Source organism: Pinus tabuliformis, chromosome 4_2 (assembly GCF_031772625.1).
Source record: "Pinus tabuliformis cultivar Carrire ecotype Pingquan chromosome 4_2, CPIR1, whole genome shotgun sequence".
Classification (NCBI taxonomy): domain Eukaryota; kingdom Viridiplantae; phylum Streptophyta; class Pinopsida; order Pinales; family Pinaceae; genus Pinus; species Pinus tabuliformis.
The window spans coordinates 595,581,460-595,607,353 of record NC_142304.1 but is presented as its reverse complement, the minus strand read 5'-3'; the positions used below and the strand labels follow the sequence as shown (position 1 = coordinate 595,607,353).

At 39.0% G+C, this 25,894-nt stretch overlaps 1 protein-coding gene across 4 annotated transcripts in view; it reads right to left on the bottom strand.

Moving 5' to 3' along the window:
• Window positions 1–25,894, bottom strand: part of LOC149170704 (protein S-acyltransferase 8-like) — a 404,753-nt gene that overhangs the window by 124,807 nt on the left and 254,052 nt on the right. For all 4 annotated transcript variants that reach the window (XM_089423992.1, XM_089423991.1, XM_089423990.1 and 1 more), the window contains exon 5: window positions 6,841–7,358. In XM_089423992.1, the coding sequence (XP_089280118.1) occupies window positions 6,841–7,358 (518 nt within the window). The remainder of the gene's footprint in view (window positions 1–6,840; window positions 7,359–25,894) is intronic.

Genomic DNA, 25,894 nt, shown 5'->3' with positions numbered 1-25,894 from the left:
AGGAGGCTCGGAAGGAGAATATAGCCGCAATGAGGAAGGTTAGGCCATGTTTGGTGGACCAAGAAAGGGCCAAGTTCACTTGCAAAGTCAATTGAGCCAGCAAGAGAAGGTTGAGGGTTTACAAGCCTTAGATCTGAGTGCTGGAAGGTTAGATCTATAAGAAGAAAGTACGATTTCAGTGTTGGATGGTCAGATCTGCAAGAAGAAAGTCAGATTTGAGTGTAGAAAGTTAACATCTGCAAGAAGAAAGTTAGATCTGAGTGTTGGAAGGTCAGATCCGAAAGAAGAAAGTCAAATCTGAGTGTTGGATGTCTAGTTATGCAAGAATAAAATTTGATTTGAGTGTTGGAAGGTCATATCTACAAGAAGAAAGTCAAATCTAAGTGTTGGAAGGTCAGCTCTATGATTTGAAGAAGCGGATCTAACATATTGAGAAGTTGTAGCATGATTCCAGAAGGATTGGTTGCAAAGGACTACAAATAATCCAAGGACCTTAAGCTTAAGGCACTAGCTTAGGTATGCATTTAATTTATTGGGCAGATTGAAGATCTGAAGGAGAAGATCTCATGCCTTAGGTTCAGTCAAAGACTAACTATGTATTTTACTATATACTATGTATACTAGTTTGTATCAGGGTGTATTAAGGGCCATGATCCCTGGTAGAAAGCCCTAGTGTTTTCTTGTTAATTGATCAATAAGAGGACTGATTTGGGCAAATTTTCTTACATATTGTTATTGATTTCACTATCGTTATATTTCCATTCTACAAAGGGCTTTTCTATTAGGCTTCTCTATTGTGTTGTGTTCCTAGCTAGGGCACATACTAGACCTAGAGGGCATGGAAATTTCAACGTGGTATCAGAGCTACTTTGATGGGCAGTTGGATCAAACTATGCATAAGAAGCAGCTTACGCAGGAGCTATGAAACTGCTAGACATGAAGCGGCAAGTTTAGCAGAGAAGCTTCATTGGCATGGCCGAGATAGCTTCATGTGGATGGCAGGTTAGTTGTGAGATTATATCTTTGTTGGGTTGCAAAGTTGCACATTTGGCAGAGGAGCCATGTGCACATGAGGTATTTGACCTAGGAGGATGAGGACTCATGCAAAGTTGAGTTGCAGTGGTCTAGAGTGGATTAGACCTAGTGTTTGACTATAGCTCAGGACTAACTTTGGAAGGACACAAGTTCAATAGCAGCACTTTTCGGGAGGGAAAGTAGAGTGAGCAAATGGAGTTTGTGTATGCTCAAGAGGGATTCTGCCTTCAAAGGGAGACTACAAAGGAACGTCACTAGCCCAATGGACATTTGAATCATCAGGTTTGAGTAAGAGAGGCTTTTTCAGCCCATTCAAGGATAGTCATGAACCATGTGGGAACAATCATGGTGTTGCAAGGAAAAATCATGTTGCATGCAAGGACAGTCATGCACCATGCAAGTTAAAGCTTGGCTAAGTATAAAAGAAGATCTGGCACACGCAAGGACAGATATGGCTACACAAGGAAAACTAATGACTCATGCCAGGACAATCATGAGTATGCAAGGATAGCCATGAAATACTTTCCTCACTAAGAGGGAGTGTTAAAATTTTGGTAGCTCAAAATGTATTTCTAAGTGGTGAAAACCCACCAAAAATTGGTTGGGCAAGTTAGTTTGGACCTAAGATAATTAATTATTTATTCCAATTTGTGTTTGATTTATTAAATGAGAGTTTCTTGATGGACAACGAAAACCTCCAAGTCACTCACACAAAAAGAAGAGGATAAAGGAGAGGCCTAAACACACAAGTAAAGAATTTTCACTTGTGGAAAGAGCGAGATTAAAGGACCTAGCCACAGATTAGACTTAATGGAGCTGCATTAGCAAGGAGGAGTCTTGTTGAAATTTTTAAGTATTACCAGTTAGAAATTTTATCTGTATTCTCTGGTTTATTTCACCTACTTGTTAATTACGAACAAGTTATTTAACCATATAAATATTGAAATAAACACAATACAGTCTCAACCATCTACAGATCAACAACTGAAAGAAATAGACAAACACACAAGTGACACCATTATTTTTGGATAACTCATCCCCGGAAATAACCCAACTTGGGAAAACCAGTGCAACAATTCTGAGGGTTATTTTATTATGTAGTCTATCTGAGTACCACTAGGTGCCAAACTGGCTCACCCGACAGAGAAAATAATCTGGCAGTAATACCTCTCTATTCAGAACCAGATATTCGAAAAGTCTGCCCCACGAAACCCTCTCCAACACAATCTGAAGCTCAGCGTCAGCCCTCCTGACCTCTGCGTCAACCCGAAACCCTCTGCGTCAGCCCAATGAGGCACTACGCAGCCTCTACGGCCCTCTGTGTCACTCCTGCAGCCTCTGTGCAATCCCTTCTAGCCTCTACGCAATCCCTTCTGGCCTCTGCGCACTCCCTTCTGCCTCTACGTGGCTCCCTCTAGCTCAATGTCTACCTCTCTCTGCTTCTACGCTAGTCTCTCGGCACTATCTCTGCTTCTTTGTCTCGTACTCACTACCACTTGCTGCAACAGATCACTAGCTCGATTCTCTTAGCAAAACCCCACTCAAGAAAATCGAACTGACTAATCAATTTGGTGTGTTCTCCAACTGACCCTCAAGCCTCATCTTATACTTTTCCTGTTGGTTCTTCAAGGGTCGATATTACATCTCTAATTAACGGCTAAGATTAGATTTGGCTTGATCCATGTCATTTAGAACCTTCTAACCCAGTTTTATATTAATACCCATTACTATTTTATTTTTCTAAGTTTAGACTTACGAACTCCATTAAAAATATTAATTATTTTAAAATCTCCTTAACTGGGTAGAATCTGCTCAAACCATTTCTAGGTCTTGGAGATCTCATGTGCTTTAGCGTCCCCGCCAATTTTGATGGCTAGAGCACATCCGATGCTACCCCAAATCAACAAGTCTAAGTAGGAGGATCTAGTCGCAAAGAGGAAGGTCAGGCCATGTTTGGAAAACCAAGGCAGGGCCCAATTTACTTGCAAAGTCAACCAAGCCAGCAAGAGAAGGGTCAATTCCTAGCTAATGCAGGCCACGTGTTTACAAGCCTTAGATATGAATGCCGGAAGGTCAAATTTGCAAGAAGAAAGCCAAATCAGAGTGCTGGAAAGTCAGATCTGAGTGCTAGAAGGCCAAATCTGCAAGAATAAAATCAGATCTGAGTGTTGGAAGGTCAAATCTTCAAGAAGAAAGTCAAATCTTAGTGTTGAAAGGTCAGATCTGCAAGAAGAAAGTCAAATCTGAGTGCTGGAAGGTCAAATCTGCAAGAAGGAAGTCAGATCTGAGTGTTGGAAGGTCAAATATGCAAGAAGAAAGTCAAATATGAGTGTTCAAGGGTCAATTTCAAATATGGAAGAAGAAAGTCAAATTTGTGATCTGAAGAAGCAGATCTAGCAGATCGAGAAGCTGTAGCATGATTGCAAAAGGACTGGTTGCAAAGGACTGCAAACAATCCAAGGACATTGAGTTGAAGGCATTAGCTCAAGTATGCATTTGATTTATTGGGCAGATTGAAGATCTAAAGGAGCAGATCTCAAGTCCTAGGTTTAGTCAAAGGACAGTCTATGTATTTTACTGTATACTATGTATACTAGTTTGTATCAGGGTTTATGAAGGGCCATGATCCCTGGTACGGGATCCCTACTGTTTTCTTGTTAATGGATCAATAAGAGGACTGATTTGGGCCAAATTTTCTTGTGTACAGTTATTGATTTCACTATTGCTATATTTCCGTTGTGCAAAGTACTTTTGTGTTGGGCTTCTCTAGTGTGTTGTGTTCCTAGCTAGGGCACATACCAGGCCTAGAGGGCGTGGAAATTTCCACTATATATATATATATATATATATATATACACAAGGGACCTACCAACTGCATGAATGGAGTAGCAGGACCCCTTTAAGTTTGAGAATATTGTTTTAAACATGTTAAAAACTAAAACAACATGACTGCCAATTGGATCATTCCAACAAGTCGTTCCAACGATCAAAACCATTTGGATCTGTTTTCACTGAAAAAGGTATTGAAAGTCCCCTTTTTGTTAGTGCATAGGTGAGTGTATCTGTGCTGCAAAATGTTGAGTGCTTGCTTTCCATCCATAGGCCATTAAAATGTCATTTGGATTAGTTATGCGATCATAAATCGATTCAGGCTGAGGCCATGTTTGGTATATGTTGCAATCCCATGGAACCGAGTTCGAGCGCACATTGAGGCAAAACCTTCAAAGATGTTGACCAAACCCCTCACGAGCTTGTTTAAGAATATGCATGGTGATTAACCCCTCACGATCTACACTATTATACACTATGATCTATAACAATGCAAAGTAATCTTCCTATACATCCTTAATCTATCCATGAAAGAAATAAAAAGAGAGAAATGGAAACGATATTTACCTTGAGAAAAATTATCACAAGGATATGGGAATGACTCTATTTATAATGAAAAGGAGGAAAATGTATATTTATTAGGATCAACTAGAAACATTTCCTTGGCAAAAAGATGTCAAAACCCTAGGTTGCATTGAAAAGGATACGAATACAGGGTTTGAAATAGATACGACATTTTCAAAAAATCAGGATACAATACGGCAAGGAAACGGCATATATATATATATATATATATATATATATATATGCCCATTCATCTTTTAGAATCTAGAATCCATATCTAAAAATACATAATCATCATCATGAATTCAACATAAACAAATCATCATCATCGATTCAACGTAGACATTGTCATCATCATTAGTGATTATTATAACTTTCAACATGTTCTCATCATCATTAGTGATTATTATAACTTTCAACATGTTCTCATCATCATTAGTAATGTAATAAAAAAATGCAACAACCTTTGTGCTTTCAGGTCCAACTCCTTCAAAGAACATGTCATGCATGGTAGATGATATCTATCATCCTTGCATGGCAATTAAAAGGCCTATGGGATCATTGGGATATTCCGTCAAGACCTACTTGAATATTTCAATCTTCTCAACATCAGCTTGGTCTCTTGACTATATGCAGGCAAAAGATTGGCTAGAGAAGATTTGTTATATTGGACCAATTTATGAAATCAAGAGCAAAATCAATGACAATTAACAAAACCTTAACCAAACTGAAAATTAATCGCTCAAATAAATCTCTTTACGAAGACATTCATCAAACCGTTTTGTTTGCATTTTTGAACATCTATCTTTTTCTTAGTAAGAATCCTTGATAAATATATGCAGTTCCGTTGTTTCTAAAGATTTAGAAGAGACATTATGAGACTGCATTTATGATGAGTTTATTTGCAAATCTGATTTCTTCATTTTTATTATTTATTTATGGCTATACAAATTTTCATGCTTTTTAACATTTTAAGGTGGATTCGAATCATGATTTTCATGGAAACATATCCAATTCCAAATCTGAAGTTTCCAAAATTTTGAAACGGCACAAAAACGTTTTTACAATGTTTCGGACAAGAATCTTATCTGTTTCTGTATCAGAAACGGGGATCCGTGTTTCCGACAAATTCTTCAGGCATTTCCGGACAGTTCATCATGCCCTTAGTCCAAAATGATATGTGGCAAGTTTTATGCGAAGTATCCATTAGTATTGATGATCTTAAAAACATGAATTGATAGCAAGCTGCAACTATTAAGATGTACAGTGAGGAGAAGGGCGAAAATATTTGGACACAATTTTTTCAATTTCCAGGTCCCTCAATGCCCTTCAATAATTTTGATGCAATGGAAAATAACAAAGATTTAGGACAACATGGCCTGATCAGTTGGTGGAGGATGCATGACGATAGAGCTCCAACACCTCAACATCTTGTCATTCACTTGATGTTTAAAATCACCAGCTCCTCCAAGATGAAGGGAATTGATCGGCTTGTAGTTTCATCCAATTTATGAAAAGGAACATACTTACATATGGAAGAGCAGAAAAGTTAGTTGCAATCCATAGTGACATTCTATTTGAGCATAGGAAGACCCCAGAGTATTTTCAAGGGACCAGCAACATGATAGGATGTTGATTCAGAAATTGACACACCAGTAGGTAATGCGGATACAGCCAATGCAATGTGACACATGATGGTTGGGGTATCATTTAGTATTCTTGATAATGCAAATGACTATGATTTACGTAGTGACATTCCCATCGATGATGTAGATTCCTACTTACAGTGAATGGATGGAATGGACAAGTGGGCCAATGCCATGAGAATTCTTGCTTATTTGATCTGTTTTAGTTATGTTCTGTTATGAAAAAATTGAGGCTTTAGACATTGATATGAATGCTCAATAGCATTAAGGGATTATTGGTCAGGGTCATTCTCTTTCTTAGAATATACAAATATCAAGCATCTGAGATTTAACAGTAGAAGGGATTATAACTCAAAAAAAAAAGGAGATTCCAAACCAGTCAAAAATTGCAAAAAAGGGAGCAAAAAGGGAATCTACACTCTTTGTATGGTATTTTGCAAGCATTTTTAGAAAAAGCCAGAAACATGCACTCCACAAAAGCTACATGTATAAAACTACACTCTTCAGAAGCTTTCAAAATAAGAATCACAATAGAAGAGGAAATCAAGATATGGATGGCTCTTAAAAATTTGAACATCAAAACTGATCATGATCAAGTTATTATTCAAACAAAATAGAAGTATAGATGCTATGCAAATAGATAAATCTTTTATATAATTATCAATTTTCTTTAATGCTCATTTGAACTCTTTCGGTTATTCTCTGTTACAAAAAAAATTGGCATATTACATGATTAAGTCAGGTGGAAGTAAAAAAGTCTGCTTACTTGTTTCCAGGCAATGTTTTGTCTCCAGGAGGTAAACCTGGTAGATCTGGCGTGATTTCCCAGCTCCCACTTTTCCGTCCCCAACTAGAGTGTCTAGGGTTTGATCCACTTCTGGCTTCACTCCCCTCTAATGAAAGTGGCCGCCCTATAGCTCGTGTAAAAGCATCCTCATAGCCTTCCTTGATGTCCATAACAGTATCAGGCACATTACTCTTCCGGCTATGCAATTCTTCATGACCTTCCCTTTCAGGATCAAACTCATCTCTCATTGCTGCTTTTCTACCTGCTTCCAAGTCAATGCTCACTTTTGCAGGTAAATCTCCTACCACATCTCTAGTATCTGTGCTTTGAGGAATAACCCGAGTCTGCACAGATGCTTCCTGTTGTACCTTCGCACGGAAATTATTCTGAGAAGGTTTTATGTTCACACAAAAAATTGCACTGAAATTGGTAATAATCCCTTCATTGTAAGGGTTAACTTTGTTGTCACATCGATACCGGAAATTTTCATATGTAGTCTGCAAAATACACCAGAATTAGATGAGCAATTTTTCACTCAGATGACAACTATATACATCGCAGAAAATAATGATCACAAGTTTAAGAATCACAGTTTCTTTCCCGTCCTAGTCCAGCTGATATTATTAGAAAGGAAACTGAACAAAAAAACTGCAAATCACCTAATAATCAGAAAGAGAAACAAAATCCTACCAAATCTGTTTGCCTTCTAGACATTAAAAGATATCATTTACAGACACTGGAAAGAGAACATAAGAAAGCATAAAATAGAGAAACATGAGCTTCAAAAGCTCCTTGAGGATTTGAAAAAATATTTTTTCCACTTCTTGAGTTCTTTCTATATCACAGTTATATGCATATTCAACAACAAATGTGGCAAGATTGATTACAACATCACAAACTCCAAGGATGTTATGTTATACATATAAATTCAGATCTGAATTTAAATGCAAGAATGGTAAAAGCATACATGTCTCTTCAGTTGCTCTCAAACTGCATTGTATGTGAAACTTTGCATGCATAATATATATATATATATATATATATATATATATATACTGTTTCTTTAAGCCCAAAGGATTAGCTCAACTGGTTGTATGGCATTTCACTAGTTCTCTACCAGCAAGAATAAATTCCCCAAGAATAAAGCCCAGTTCAAATGTAAGGTCCCCTAATTTACTCATACATAATGTAAGGCTCTAATTTATTCAACAAGAATGTAACGCTCTAATTTACTCATACATTTACCTTTAACAAAATATGGAAGCTATTTTGAGAACTTAAACAGAATTCATAACATCAAAATTCATTGATTCGCTGTTGAGTACTTACCTAGTTTACTATGGTTGAAGATGCCTCAAAATTACTCTTGTTCCTGTTCCCACTCCCATTACCAAAAGACCAAAACCACCCAGCGAAACTGGGTACAACCTAGGTACTCAATTCCAAAGTGCGGCTCAATTGACAATCTGGTCCCCCGTGCCCAAAAACTTAAGAACAATTGAACTCTTCCTCTCAGTAAGTAAGATTCTCAGAAATTTCCCTTTCTCAGCCTCCTTCCCCCTTCCTCAAGATTTTCTTCCTCCTTTTATTTCTCTGCCCACCGCCTTCTTCCCATCTCCGTGTCATTATTTTTGTTACGTGTAACTTTTTATAAAAATCAAATCTCATTTGATTTTATGGATTTTATTCTGAATAAGTAGGATCTGATTTAATTAAAGTTTATTATTATTTTAATAAATTAATTTGATTTATTTAGTTTATAATTTTAATTAATTTATATTATTATTTTATTAATTTTAATTTTAAATATAATTTGTAAATTAAAATTTACATTTTCTTCTAGTTTATATATATATATATATCAAGGTTGCACGAAACGGAGAAATGGGTACGAGTTTCCGAAACGGGAAGCGATACGAAACATGACCTCCCCAAATTTTGGAAACGGGTAAACGCGAATATATATATATATATATATTAGGACATTTAAGAAATATGTGCAAACATAAAGCATATATAATACATTCTAATTTATTACATTATGATAAAACTGTCAATTGTCAATGCATAAACTATAAGTATCTAAATTTGCATCACATTTACTCATGAATAATCACATAATGAAAATAGAAATATCCAAAATCAGCGACAAGAAATTTCTAATTTCTTGTCTCGTGCTTGATTGGGAGTCTCCTCCTACATAGTCGAACGACCTTAATGCTCTTGATTAAATACAAGTTTCATACCTTAGTACCCTACATTCTCTTGATTATTGGGAGTCTCCCCTGCATAGAGGGCTTGGTTCTCTTGATTAAATACAAGTTCCATACCCTAGTACATGATAAAATCCAATGGAAACATTGCAATCCCCCCAATCCTGAAATCCTGAAAAACAGATAAGTCTGCTGGATTTTGAGTGAGATCTAAAATTCTACTTTCTGCATATGAAATCCAATGAGGGCGAAACCACTCTCAAACATCCTGAGTCATTTCATGGTAATGTTAAAAATTTAAGTAAAAGGATGAAAATGAAAAATAAAGGAGAATATCACTTTTACTTTAAGAATTTAACATTACCATGAACTGCATATCAACACTAGGGCAAAAGTTCACTTTTATAACTTTAGACAGGCATCTGGAAGCAACTAGAAGTCACTAGGCTAACGTAAGAATAGATTAGAAAACAAATAAAAAATAATAAAAAAAAACAAGTAAATGCTGAAACGTGGGTCGTACGGCCCTAAAATGCGTTTCAGGCTGTACTGGCCAAGTTTCAGTTTCGTGAAACGTGACAGTACAGCGTGAAATGCGTTTCAGGGCCATACCAAACGCGTTTCAGCGTTTCGTACCTGTTTCCGTACGGAAACGCCCTTCTGCCCCACGTTTCCTGCAACATAGATATATATATATATATAAGGTGGTATACGTATTACCTACCTGATTTGATATATATGATATTCTGGTGAGGTAGGGATTTATTTCGATAATTAATTCATTACCTTAATTTATATCTCTCCCTGTAGTAACCAGCCTATATATAGTGTGATACATGCGGGTCCATGCATATGTAGCTATCATATGGAGGTCTTGTATGTATGCTAATATTTGTATTTTATTTATAATTGTAGGTGGGTCATTACATCAAATCCCCATCAAGTGAGGGTGTTGATTTTGGGTGGCTATGGTCAGTATTCAATTCAGCCTTCAAAATAAATCAAAAGAAAGAGATTTCGAATTTTAAATATTAAATTTAATTTTCCTCCAAAAGACAAGTCAGCCACCATATGGATAGGTTGGCCCAGTCAAAGAGGCATGCCCCTTTGGCACCACAAGACCATTATATAAAGATACTCGACCTTCTCCATTTGACACTAATTCAGTAGCAGTCTCATCTGATCTTCTGTTCATCTATATGAGAGAGAAGGAAAGAAGTCCAAAATTTGACCAGAACAGTCCAGCATTTACACAGCCATCTTTCATCTCTGTTTGGCCTCCGTTTCACTTCGCACATGTGGGAGCAGGCTGAAGTTTTCTGTGTATCTTTCTCGACAGCAGTCTGAATTCTGAGGAAAGTGCAGGATGCCAAAATTTTCGGTTTGACCTGGGCTTGTTTACTGGACAGTTTGACTCTATTTGACTGAAAATATCAGATTGCAGCTCTTGTTGAATTCAATAATTTCTCTAAGAAAAATTTGTTGGGTTTTTCCCAAGTTAGAGTTTTCCCCAGGTAAAAAATTTCTTGTCTTTGGATGTTTCTTCATGATCCTACTGCCATTATTGTTTCACTGTTGAGATTTTCTATGTGTAATTGTTTAATGATAAATGTGACACGAAAAGAATTGGATAAAGAATCATTAGAAGTAATTATCAAATTAGAAAGTCTGGAAAAATCAACATGGTATCACAGTGTGGGTGAAAGTGCAGCATTGAAAAAACCATTTTGTTTCAAGTTATCCTCTAGGGCTTGTTCTATACATCATTCCTTCATCATTGGAACCATAGTTTCCAACCACCTCATATTCCATATGAGGTCATATTATGTTGATTTCATCTTATAAATATGTAGAAGAGTTCAAGGCACCTTGTCCACATGCCTTCATGCATCTTTCTAATGGAAGAGATCCTTCTTCTTCGATCATGCTCATGAGATAGAGAATTCAACTATTCTAACTGCAACCATATGATGACATGACTTCATCTATCTATTACTAAATATATACATACCACTTCCTTTATGTGGTCATCTAAACTTCCTTCAGCAGCTTCCTTTCCTTTCTTCAAGTTTAAAAGTACTTCGACCACCTTGACATGCTGCACTCCTTTGTCACCATACCATCATCCTTCTAAACAATGGATCCCACACAAGGTGGAATGTGGACTATCAGCGAGACGCTTCTACCAAGTAGAGGTGAACCTTCTTATAAAGATTCTAGTGGAGGATCTTGATGATCCTCATTTTGCAAATGCTCCTTTTTAATAATGATGATATATGATGACCTTTCTCTATCTTCTATCATGTTAGATGACTTTCTTCCAACCATATACACTATTATGATACCATGAGTTATTTCCTTTCTATCATCATGACCGCTACAACCATGTAGACTTCTACTTCAGCTATCTTTTCAAGCTTCCATGATAATGTCATCTCTGTTTCAGCTCTAATGTATCTTGATGCTTCCTATCATCTTCTTAAAAAGAACTAAGTGAAGGAGATTATCTCAATCATAGTAGAGATGTTTCACTTCCTCCTTCGATTTCTTATTTTCAGGTTTTTCTACTTCTTTGGTGATATGGGCTTCAATTCTTTCCTTTCTCTTCTTCTTGTCCTTCTTGAGTTTGGGACAATTCCTTTTGTAGTTCCCATATTCATTACACACATAGCATTGTATCTTTGACATACCAATCTTCTTCTTTTTTTGAGGACCAAACTTTCCTAACATTCCTTTTCTCCTAGCCATGGCAGCAAATGCTTGAACTTGTTCATTTGATCCAACATCATTCTTTTGCCTTCAACATGGTTTCTTCAATCTTACATAATGACCAAAGTTCACTGAATGGAGTTGCTTCCTTCTTCCCATAAATACTCGATACAAAGTTGCCCCATTCATTAGGTAGTGCATCAAGCACAATGGTGGTCATTTCTTTATCGGACATTATTTCCCCTAACTCTTATAGTTGGTCTCTTATTTGTGACACCCTCATAAGATATGAGGCTATCCCTTCTTCCTTTGATACCTTCATCTTCTATAGCTTGGTTCTTAACGATATAACTTTTCTTGTAGTGCTTACATAAAACAAGTCTACCAACTTTTCATAGATTAATTTCCATGTCTCCATCTTTGCTACATAAGAGATGAGTGAATCCTTGATTAATTCTATGAGGATTCCTTGAGCCCTTATTTCCCCTTTCATATACTTCAATAATGATTGAGTTTGTTCTTGAGATGGAGCGCTTTACATATTCAACAACTTCATTCTCTATGAGCATCAAATCTATCTTCTTCTTCCATGCAAGACAATTTGATGACCCAACTAATTTGTTACTTTCCTTGCAGAATGAAGTCAGTTTGATAGTAGATTCAGATATAGATATAAAGATACTTACTTGTCAAGTGAACATGCTCCTTGGTAAAGATATCTTCAACTTCATGCTTTCTTGATGATGTTGCTTCCTTGATGATCTTTTTCAAAGATATTCGAGATGTGATGTTTGCTTCAATATAAGGGAGATCACCTTGATGTCTTTGATGATGATGGCAATGCTTCTTCTTGCTTCCTTGGATCATAATGTAGAATGTAGAGTCCTTTTTTCAATGGAGGTAGGGTTTTTGAGGTATTTCCTTCTTCCAAGAGTCGTGATGATGTGATCCTTGTGAGGTGATGGATGCTCCTTCTTGATGCTCCTTAGATTGCTTAGCCCTTACGTACCCATCTTCAATTCGATGATCTTCTTCAAGCTACCTTTCCTTGTTGTAGTCACCTTAGCTTTGAAACCATGTTGAGAAATCTAGGGGCAGCCAAATAGATGACTTCTCTTACTTTCATAACTACTTGTGATGTATTTTTACTTGATTTGATTAGCTTCTTCTTTCACTTAATTGTTATTGGTGTTTTCTATCATCATACAGCTACCAAACAATGAAGATTAATGAGACAAGGAGACACAAAATATAGGCTGTCAGCCATGGCCAAAACCTCTCCTCTTGAGAGAAAAACCCACAAGAACTCTTTTCTTCTTATAGAAGACCACTCCAAGACCAAGTCAACCTCCTTGAAGAACTTCCTTCTCTCAAAGTCAACCCAAGTCGAACTTGCCATGAAGCAACTACATCTTTTCCTTTGACCAAGATTTTGGACCTACAACTTATGTCTGCAATTTCAGCCTGCAATTTTCGGCTTCTAGTACTTACTACAATTTCGCACGTGTGGAAGTTTAGGGCAGAATCACAATACCTCTACTCTTCGCTTGGATGGGATCTTTCTCTTTGGGAACTCGGCTTGCGAGGTGAGTCTTCTTGACACTAAGCTTGACTTCTCAATGGTTTTGCAATTCGGTCTTCCTGCAGTAGATGGATGCCCTAATTTGCCTTGCACGTGAGAGAGATTTCAGCCCAAAATAGGTCCCAGAAACTTCGATTTATTTCTTCCTTTAGTTCTTCTTATCTTCACTCCTTCTAGGTCTCTTTCTTTCTCTTGATCAAACTTCTTTTTGTCTGATACTTGTCTTCAAAATGAGGTCGATGTCTTCCTTATATATAGCCTACTCTTCATGGTCGAACAGCCCAACATGAGACCGACTTGTGATTTCTTGTAGGCCGACTTGATAAAGGCAAGTTGACTTGTCTTGGAGGGTCTATATAATACAAAATAAATTGTCCTTGACATGTTACATGATGCCCAAGAGGGTATTTACATATTTCAATGACTTCTTTGACCTCTTTGACTCAATAACAAAACCTACAGCCACTCAGTGGGTGCTTGACCTAAATAAAATAACCTTGAGCATGAAACCCATGCATTAGAATGACAATAATAAATTTATTTTTCTTCTTTACAACAAATACATAAAATCATTATCACATGTCATTATGAATACCAAACCTAGTTACATATTTCAACAAAAAGATACATTGACAAGACTCCATGTCCAACCCCGAATACTAAAGTCTATTATTTTCACATCAAGACAGTCAAAAATGGGATAAATAGTGGGATCATTGTTATTAATGTATTCCGAAGAAAGCACATTACAATATGTTGAGGATCCGTCTATAGAGCAAAAACAAGGTGTTGTTTTCTATCCCTATAATGAGACTAGTTAGGGCAGACTTAAAGTCATTTTCGAAGGTCCTCTTGAGTTATTTCAAGATTATATACTTGAGCCAAGTCTAAAGGAGATCTTAACTTTGTTTCTTGCACTTGGTTAAGAAACTATCCTTGAAGAAGTTGCTGATAATATCAATCCAGCCCCGGACTTTGAAGCAAATCTTTGTGGGAAAAAGTTTAGTTTGATGATAGTTAAAAGAGTTGGTTTTTCACTGTTTTATGTTGTTACAATCACTTTAGCAAAAACAAGGTGTTGTTTTCTATCCCTATAATGAGACTAGTTAGGGCAGACTTAAAGTCATTTTCGAAGGTCCTCTTGAGTTATTTCAAGATTATATACTTGAGCCAAGTCTAAAGGAGATCTTAACTTTGTTTCTTGCACTTGGTTAAGAAACTATCCTTGAAGAAGTTGCTGATAATATCAATCCAGCCCCGGACTTTGAAGCAAATCTTTGTGGGAAAAAGTTTAGTTTGATGATAGTTAAAAGAGTTGGTTTTTCACTGTTTTATGTTGTTACAATCACTTTAGCCCAATTTTTTTCTTTAATTAGCAATCTTTCAACACAAACGATTCTTCCAATGATCAATAGCAATTGTAGATACAACAGTAAATGCAATAGACAGTAGAAGACAATCAAAAGCAATAAGGGACACAAGGAATTGGTCAAAGACCAAGGAAAAACTCATAGCAGGGAAAACACTTTCAAATTCTTCTTCTTATTAGATTGTCATAAAATGATCAGCAAAGGGAGTACAATGTTCTCATTTACCAATCAAAAGACTATCCAGCAAAACCAACCCAACAATATCCTAGAGATGAGCCCAATAGACAAAACTAATCAAAGTCAACCTCTCCAAGCCTGCGGTCCACGATCAAATTCTACAAATTTCACCGAACACATAAAGACATCTTGTACAGAGCCAGAAACGCACTACGGCGCTCTCAATTTTGCAGCCATGTTTTAAGATCTGCGCATAAAGAGATTACATTCTCGAAAGGGGAGCTACCCTCTTTAGATGCCCTGAAAGGCCACCCACCTTTCTCTATTTCAGCAAAAAGACATGCCTGATGAAAAGAGTGTTAATATATAATGGTTCGGCCTTGAACATAGGCAGTGTTTATTTTCTTTCTAAGATAGGCATGAAACCAAAAGATTGAATCAAATAAAACAGTCAACTGCCACAAGTATCTTAGGTCACAGTCGCACGGAGTTAGTGACCATGTGTGTGGTTGTAGTTTTCTAGCTGCAGGGAGCACCCTATCAACCTTGCAGCAAAAGCCAAGATTTCCACGAACCAAGCTTGCGACTCCAAAGCAAAACTTCTTTTTCAAACGTGCGAGCTCAAACCCTGCAATTTCGGACTTCTATGAATCAATTTCGTGATCCAATCTCAGACTCGTACAATCCAATCCAAAGAAGAGAGAGAAGAAGATGCTTCTTGATGATCTCCAAATGAGGTTAACTTGACTTGTATTTATATGCTTCCAAGGGTGTCCAATTTCTCTTTAAAGTTGACCTATACTATTGAGCACGTGTGGTTTCCCCCTTAAAAATATAGTTTTCCTTAACCAAATTATATTCTTCCAAGGGCTAGGAGCGGTCTTTCTTGATGAGGAAGAATGTGCAAAGGAGGGAACTTGTCTCTGAGCTGCCAAATTAACAATCCCTCTCAGCTAGGGAGAAATTTCTGATTGCATCATATGTCCCATATTATCTCAGTTCATCGTTGCTCATCTCTTCTCAACTCAATCTCTGTTAAACACTCTCGAATCTAAAAGAAGAATTTGACATCATAGGGGAGCTCAAGCTTCCACCCTCTATCCATCAGGGAGCTTATGCTACCACCTGGAGCATAAAACATCTGGGAGCTTATGCTACTACTCGAAATCGCTATTGGGGAGCCTCTGCTACTACTCGGGAATCATCATGATCGGAGAGCATATGCTACCACCCGAAATCATCAAACAGTAGTATGGATACCACATACCTTATAAGGTGAGGATCGCACCTATCCCACTGCTTGGTGACAACAGGAGGGATACCACTTACCATAAATGGTAAGGATCACACCATGCTATTGTTTGTTGATCTTCCCAACTTGATTCTCAAGAGTCAATGATAGAACACCTACATTTCTAGCTTGAGCAGGATGCCACTTACCATAAATGGTAAGGATCGCACCTAACTCAAGCAACCAACACCCACTGGCCAGATGGGTGGGAAACTAGATGCCAAAAGGGGTATACTCGACAATGCACGAGATCCCTCAACCCAAGAACCTCTAAGGCTTAATTCCTCACCTAGGGAGCTCAAACAGGGTGGAAGAGCATAGCTCAGTGTCCTCAACCAGCCAGGACCCTTACCCGAGAGGGTCACATCCATTAGTCCAAGTTGCTCTCTGAAGACCAAGAACTTCCCTTTCAACAAAGCCTTGGTGAGTATATATGTTATTAACTCATCAATTGAAATGTGATGGAGTCTCACAGCTCCTCTTTGCACCATGTCTCGAATGTAGTGATATTTGATCTCAATATGATTGGACTTGTCATGAAATTCGCGATTCTCTGCCAAACAAATCCTACTCTTGTTGTCGCATTATATCACTTTCGTATCCAGAACCTGCTCAAATAGCTCTCCAAAGAGCTTCCTCAACCAAACTGCCTCGCAGTTAACCATGATAGCAACAATGTACTCTGCCTCGGTCGTTCTTAATGCCATGAACTTTTGTTTCCTGCTCATCCAAGATATCATCGCAAACCCCAAACTAAAGCAGCACCCTAATGTGCATTTCTGATCGATAATATTTCTAGCCCAGTCAGCATCGATGTAACCATGAAGTCGAACATCTCTGACAATGTATCTCAGGCCAAGTTTAATCATCCCATGCAAATATCTTAGTATGTGTTTGGCAGCAACCCAATCTGCATGAAGGGGCTCAGTCATGAATTGACTCAAAGTCTTCGCTGCAAACCATATGTCCGGATGCGTGTTCACTAGGAACATCAATGTCCCAATCAACTGTCGATACTCTGAGGGATCTGCCAAATGAAAAAATTTCACTACTAAAATTCTATTGCAACAACTAGAATTAATTCTTCTAACTATATATTAATTATGCAGTTTATGCAGTTTATTGCTAAGGCAACAACAAATTAATCACACTGCAATATTCACAAATAAAAATACTGTGGAAGATAAACTGGAAACTAAGAAAATACAGGCACACACAAAAATTATAGCAATGTTATTTTGGACTAAAGTCCCCAAAAAAACCCAACTTGGGAAAATCGATGCAGCGGCTGAGGGTTTTTATTATTAAGCAGCAGTGGGAAATTTTTAGCACAATAAATGTCACCAAACTAGCGAATCTATCCAAGAGAAATACTAGCAAAAATTTATTGAGGGATTTTACTCTCTCTCCGAACAATCCTGACATTGTTTGGCCTCTACAATGCTAGTCGTCCAAGTGGTTTGTGCAGGCTCTACGTAACCCTAGCGCTACCTGCCACACGCACTACCTGAATCGACTGCTAATCTTCGGCCCTCTGGAAAATCTTCTCGACCTCTGGGACTGAAAATGTCTTCCTATTCACCGGGATCTAACTGCACTTTTGGGGCTCTGCGCTATTCGTGCAAAGCCTCCTAAACAATAACTTCAACCTCCTCTTTCTGACTCTTCGAAATTGCAAAATTTCCTCCGAACTCAATGTCTCTGCCCCTCTTTGTCTCTGCTTCCCTTCTCTGGCTTGAACTCTTCCGACAACTGTTGTTGCTCTCTGGAGAAATCGAACTACCCAGGGAAATCGATCTCAAGCGTACTCCTACATCTACCCATCAACTTCTTCTTATAATCTCAGTGTGGGATTCCAATGGCCAAGATGAGATCTTAATCAATGGATGAGATTATTTCCTAGTCAATCTGTGAGAGTTTCTAGAGAAATATCAACTTCTTCAATTAATTCATGTTAATTAATTATTTTCCCCAATTTAGACTTAGGAAAATTTTAATTACTGATTAATTAACTTAATTAAGGCTTCTCTAGGTGGATTTTCCTAAAACTTTTTTCTAGGTTATGGAATCCTAGTGTTTCTTATCCTCTCTGACAAGTGTCAAGACTAGAACACCATCCAATGCTATAAAAAGTAACACCAAGTCAGGGCCAGCAACATCTCCACATAACTTCTTGAAGTTTATCTCGATCGGGGTGGCCAAGGATTTGCAGTCTGCCATTTTGAATCTTTCCAACAGTTTCACGACATATATTGCTTGAGAAAGGAAAATCTCTTCAGGTCTCTGCCAAACCTCTAGTCCCAGAAAGTAATGCATCATGTCAAGGTCTTTCATTTCGAATTTGGATGCCAACTCCCTCATACACTCAAGCATCAAGGGCTCACTACCTATCAAGAATAGATCGCCAACATATAAAACCAAAATTAAAGGCATACCTTGGACCACTTGGAAGTAGAGGTTCGGATCGACACTGCTTCTTGCAAATCCAAACTTCGCCAGGTAATTGTCAATGCGAGCATACCAGGCTCGAAGTGTTTCCTTTAAACCATATAATGCTTTATTTAACTTGCAAACACGAGTCTTCCTGTCCTTCACTTCAAAACCCTGAGGTTGCTCAACATATACTTCTTCCTGTAGTATGACGTGAAGGAATGTCCTCTTTACGTCCATCTGGTGAAGTGTCCATCCTTCACTAGCAGCAAGGGCAACAATTGATCTAATACGTTAAATTTTGGCTTAACATGTTCTTTGCTTATGATAGTTACTTCATTAGCCCATTGAGAAATCTAAAAAAATCATTTTAACCATCACCAGATGATAGTAGCTAATGAAAGAACATTAAATGTAAGAGCAGAAGACAAGCCAACACAAGTGGACACGAAGATATGGCACAAGCCAGGGAAAAACCCCAAGATGGGGAAAACCCTTGATCAATTCTTCTTATTATTATTATCAAATGTTCAGCAGAGGATGAGAGAGTACATTCAATGTCAATATTGACTTGTCAATGTGATAACCAAGATCATTGTTCAAAAGCCAAATAAGCACCCCAATCGAATATGCATGTTGTAGCCACAATCTGTCTTGATTAGTGGACAATGGTAGACAAAGCATAGACTGAATCTCAGTAAGGGTTAATAGGTTCATATAATACCTTCAGACTTCTTTTCAATGTTGCGGCCTTACTTCTGTGATCTCTGTTCACAACCAATCAAAAGAACTGAGCTAGTGATAGCTTCTACATAGGCCTTTCGGTCTATCCAATACATGGAGACTAGGCCTGTGGCCTAGATGAGATACCAATCTGACTTCCTGCCTTCTGTGACAAGGGATATAAGCATTGCAACCTACCTGTACCTTTTGTTAGGAGTGCGGATGTCAGTAGAGGAGGAAACCCATACATATGTGTGCCCAAAAACACCATCCAATGGCCTTAGATAAGTGCGGCTCAGTCTCTGCTCAGTCTCAGTCCTGTTATGAAGATAAATGAGCCCAGACAAACTGATTTTGGTCTCCTGTCTATGGAACACAACCCTAACCAATCCTTGAAACAATCCTCCAAGTCTCCTTACAGGCTACGACAAGCCTCAGTCAATGCGGTCTTCCTTCAAATAAGAACGGTATCCAAACATTGATGATTATCTCCCCAAACTTGGCTCCTGCTTCTAGACATCCGAACCCTAAACCCGCACCTTATTTCAAAAGAATTTTGTACCTCTATGATGTCCCAAATGAAGATGGAGGCACCTTAATATATAGGAACTGATTGGGGTGAAGAGTCATGTTTTTGGACTTATTGAGCCAACTTAGAGATAAGGTCGACCTTGATAATTTTTGTGTGGGAGAATAAATTCAAAATCCCACTTCTACTTATCCAAATTTGACAATCTTTAGATCGATTTTGGTCCTCTCGAAAAGAGGAATTCAATGTTGCAATTATCTTCCTCAAAGGACCAATCCAAAGTGGAATTTGGCCCTAGTTGCCAATTTTAACACAATAGTAGTGTAGCGCGCAACAGGATCAAATAAATTGTCATAGTCTTCTCCCTCTTTCTGGGAGAAGCCTTGGGCCATTAACCTTGCTTCGTACTTCTCAAAGCTTCCATCAGCTCCATGTTTGATCTTATATAGCCATTTTGAAGTTACGACATACTTTCCTTTAGGTCTCGGCACAACATCACATACATCATTCTTCATAATAGACTCATATCCTATGGCCATGGCATCCTTCCAAACCAGTTCTTTCACAGCTTCTTCAAAAATACAAGGCTTAGTTTGGATCATAGTGCTCATAGCTACAATGTATCCCTGATATCTGCATGGCTTCTTACTTGCTCTAAAGGTCTTTTTAGTAGGGACATATCTCTCCGCATCTTGTAAAGTATCATGAAGCCATAATGGTCTCTTCCTAGCAAGGGCGTCACTTGGAGGAGGATCCAAGGGGGTAATAGGTTCCATGGGATCATCAATTGTGTCCCTTTCAGATTCCAGCACAGAAGGACCTTCTAGTATGTCATCATCACCTTTCTTCTCAGCAAGAGGAGGCAGAGGTAGGTCCCTCGCTTTTCCAAGGGAGGTATCTTCATCGAAAGTTACATCCCTTCTAATCTTGGACTTCCTTTCACCAGAGATATATATTCTAAATGCCTTAGAATTTTCACAATATTCAACAAAAGTACCTTTCTTTCCAGTGGCTTCCAACTTGTTTCTCTAATCCTTCGACACATGAAAGTATACAAGACAACCAAATATCCTGAGATGACCAATGTCGAGCTTCACACCTGTGAATACTTCTCCGGGAGTCTTGTTCTCCAAAGTTTGATTTGAAACCCTGCTTTGTACATACACCATTGTATTTGTAGCTTCTGCCCAAAGGAATTTTAGCAACTTTTGATCATGTAGCATAGCTCTGGTAGCTTCCACGATGGAATTGTTCTTTCTATCGGCCGATCCATTTTGCTCGTTATTGTAAGGTACAATAGTTTCCTTCTTGATTCCATCCTACTTGCAAAAGTCAACGAACTCATTTCAAATGTACTCTCCACAATTGTTAGACCTGAAGACCTTGATCTTCTTCCCTATTTGATTTTCTATCAATGCCTTGAAGTCATTGAATGTATCAAAAGCCTCATCCTTCTGCTTTGAATAGTATATCCATGTCTTCCTGGAGAAGTTATCAATAAAGATTATGTAGTAGAGATGTCCACCAATAGAGTGCATAGGCATGGGTTCGCATAGGTCAGAATGAATGAGTTAAAGAATATCATTGGTCATGTACATGCTAGTGGGGAATGGTCCCCTTGTCTTCTTTCCACTTGCACATCTCAGACATACTCCATCATGACTCGCTTGAACATCAGGCATCCCAAAGACTAACTTCTGCAATTTCGATAGAGGTTCATAATGTAGATGTGCTATCCTATGGTGCCATAGCTCACTTTGATGATTAGTATCGTGGACCATTGCTAGTAGAGCTCTTCCATTGACTCTATAGAGTCCTTCGACTTTATTTCTCAAGGTAAAAGCATCCCTCATGCAAGATTTCATAGGCCATGTGAGGACTTTTCCTTTGATGAAAGCTACTCTCATACCCTTGTCTTCCAAAGCAGAAATAGATACCAAGTTCTTCTTTAATCCCAGAACGTGCATCACATCATGAAGAAGAACGTATTCACCAGAGTCCAAATGAAATTTGACGGAACCAAAACCCTTCACAGGATGAGTAGAGTTGTCCCAAATGATAATCTTCAAACTTGTCTCCCTCTCAACCAGATTAGAGAGGACTTCCTTGTACCCAAAGAAATGTCCAGAAGCCCCACTATCTACCAACCAACTATCATACGAATCTAGAGGGGAAGAACTAGAAAGAGAAAAAATAAGAATATATTCATATTGACTAGTAGCTGCATTATTTTCATACCTGGAATTTCTTCACCTCTTTTAAGGGTGATGCCCTTCTTCGTAGTCATCCGAAGTATCTCTTCTTCTTCTATCAGCTACTCTTCTTCAATCATCACCTCTTCTTCTTCTATCATCTACTCTTCTTCACTCATCACCTCTTCTTCTATTGTTGAATATGTTAATGTTGAAGCCACAATTGTTGTTGTGATTAGACCTTGAAACATCTCTCTTCTTCACGCAGTCTCAGGCATAGTGGCCATGCTTGTGGCAGTTGTAGCATTCAATAACACTTGATATTCTATTAGAGTCCTTTGATTCAGGAGGCCTTCTTGAATCAAATGGTCTTCACCTTCCTTTTCTCTTTTTGCCTTGAGTGACAAATGAAGAGGGCTCTCCTTCTTTTGAATTCTTCCTCTTGCAATCATCCTGGCCTCTTCTTGAGTGCATTTCCAAACAAGCTCATCAAATGACAGGAGAACATTATTGTTGCTTAAAGTAGTAATGAAGGTTTCCCAAATAGGACGAAGACCTTGAAGAGTCACCACAACTAGCTCTCTGTCAGATATTTGTTCACCAGCAGATTGCAATTGATCCCTTAGGCGTGATACTCTCATAATATATGATTGCACAGGTTCACCCTTGTTCATCTTCATCTCTTTCAGTTGATATTTCAAGGAGAGTATGTGATTCAAGTTGTTGACTTCATACATCCCGACCAGCTTGTCATAAATATCCTTAGACTTCTTCAAGCTACCAACATAAACAATTAAATAATCTTGCAAGCCATTAATAATAATTTTCTTGGCTTTAAGCTTACCTTTCTTGTGCTTGGATTTGACAGTAGCAAAAGCATTTGACAGAGGCTCAAGTACCTTTCCTTGCACATATTCCAAAACATCATTATCATCTAATATAACTTCCAACCTAATCTTCCAAGCAGCAAAGTTAGATGAGTCACCCAGCTTGTAGACATCTTCGACCAAATCAAATAGGATCCTTCGGCTTTTTTCAAGAATAGATAGTAGAAGACAACCAATAGAAATAAGAGAAACAAGGATTTGGTCAAATACCAGGGAAAAACCCACAGGGGGGAAAGCCGTTTCAAATTCTTCTTCTTATTAGATTGTCATAATATGTTCAACAAAAAGAGTACAATGTTCCAATTCACCAATCAAAAGACTATCCAGCAAAACCAACCCAACAATATCCAAGAGATGAGCCCAATAGAAAAAATGGATCTAAGTCAACCTCTCCAAACTTGTGGTCAACACACTCAAACTCGATTGTCAATTGTCACAAGTATCTTAAGTCATAGTCACACAGAGCTAGTGACCATGTGTGTGGTCGTAGCTATCAAGCTGCAAGGAGCAACCTATCAAACCGATTAGATTCTGCCCAAACCATTTATGGCTCTTGGAGACCTCATGTGCTTTAGCCTCTCCACCAATTTTCGTGGCTAGAGCACATCCGATGCTACCCCAAATCAACACTCCCTCTTAGCGAGGATTGTGCTCTAGTAATACTCCTCACTGAGTATCACCTTGATCATCCAGCATCGGTCCCTGTGTTGATGCTAGGCCTCCCAGCCCAACATCCTTTACATTGCTGCATCCTGTATTGTTGCCTCTGTATGGCAGCTCCCTCTGCATCCATGTTGCTGCCCATTGCCCTGCCATTGCTGCATCACCACTCATCATGCTACATGTGTTGCCCATAGCACTGCCACTGCTAACCGTTGCACTGCAACTTAGTTACTGAGAAGTAAGTAACTGATCCTCCCAACTATGACATTTCTGTCAGGCTAGAAACACTCCCGATGTTGAAGCTCCTTCTATGGCTGACAAGTGCTCCCTCTACTGACCTCTGCGTTGTTGCAACAACTCCATGCATCTCGCACTGTTGTCTCATGTTGTCCCAGTACTCCTGCACTGTAGCACCCTCTGTCACTCCATCCGCATCCATCTCTACCGACATCCATCAGTCCTGCTACTTCTCTTCAGGGCTCCCGTAGCAAGGTATAATCCAAGAGGTTGGGTAACTCAAGGATCCTTCCCCTCAGTCTGTAGTTCGTCTGACTACAACTCGATGTCTCCCCACTTCCTCTCAAGTGGCGCATGAGCACTCATGGCACAGTCGTCATTTGTCTCCACTTCTTTCTCTGCGCTCACTGGCGCTGCCTTGGTCTCAGAAGCCTCTCCCTTACTCTTCTTCCTCGGACACTAGTTCGCATAGTGACCCAGTTCCCCACAATGGAAGCATTTGACCTTGGAGAGGTCCTTCTTCTTTCTCTTCTCTTGCTTTCCCGCAGATGCGAGAGTCGCATCTTCTTCTTCCTCCTTCTTGATTCTGACCCCTTTTCCGCTACTCCCCGCCTTGGTCACCCGTCTAATCTCTTCTTGACGAAGAGCCGCCCACAGTTCCTCCCAATCTGGAAGGCTCGACCTGCCCAGTATGCTCTGGACAAATACCTCCCAATCCTCTGAGACTGCATTCAATGCGGTCCTCACCATCAATTTCTAATCCGATGTGGCCCCCATAGAAGTTAGCTGATCACGGATCTCCTTCAATCCACCGAGGAAGACATCTATATGCTCTCCCTTCTGCATCTGGTATGACCGCAACTGATTTTCAAGTAACATCTTCCTTTGCATGGAAGTATGTTGGTACAATTTCTTCAGGGCCTCCCACATCTCATTTACCGTGTCCTTCTCGGCAATATGTGGCACCACATGATCCCTGACCCCATCAAGGATGATGCACTTTGCCCTGACCATTGCCTCCCCATACTTCTCATTTTCCATTGGTTCAACTGGGATCGCTATCGTTTTCAAGGCGAAGTGCTTGATGTGATACCTGTCTAGAATGGACAACATCCTGGCCTTCCAGACTACAACATTGGAAGCTCCGTCCAGTCTATCCTGATCTCTCAACCCATTCACTGCCATCTTGTTGCTCTTCTTCCGACTCCTCTAAGTCTCTTTACTTCCCTCCTGGAAATCATCGATTCGACTCCCTCTGAGTCTCGATTTCCTTTTTGGAAATCCCTCCTCCTTGGCCTTGCCCTATTAGGTACTGTTCTGACCACAGTACCCCACCAGCTTCGCTCCGCAAATTATCCGCAACACCCTATACCTCAACAACTTGAAGAACTGAGCTTCTAGGCTCTGCGCAATCCCGGCACCAGCAAAATCTGCACCTCCTGGCCATAGCATCAATCCTTCCTAGCTGAGAAAAATGACCGGGCACTACGTAGGTCAGGTCTGCTCCTCTCTACCACTGCGTTGATCTTCCTCCTGGCTTGATATGATGATGCAGGCCCTCTGCGTCACCCCTTCCTTGCTGCTTTCTGCTAGGAATAGCTTCTGTCACTCGGGACAGTTGTTTCTACTGCTACTGCTCTACTCGACTGATACCTTCAGTTATCATGTGATCTACAACCACGCTCTAATACCATATTTGAATTTGTTAGGGTCCCACCCTAACCCCCTTATTTATGTAGTAGGATAGAGTCATAGTTATAGTTAAGTAAAGAGTCAATAAAGCCCATATTAATAATTGTAAGTGGTTAGCCCACATTTAATGACGGGACCACAGTTAGTTGCAAATGGGCCATGGTATTAATAAGAACCATGGTATTGCTCCATGGTATTGCATGTATGGGTCATATATAAAGGATAGAGACTCCCTGCGAGGAGCATCGTGTCTTATTTTGTAATCAAGCTCTGCTCTATTGGAGGTTGCCCCCTTGAAGAGGCAAGTGAACATTACTTTCTGAATAATAAAATACCTG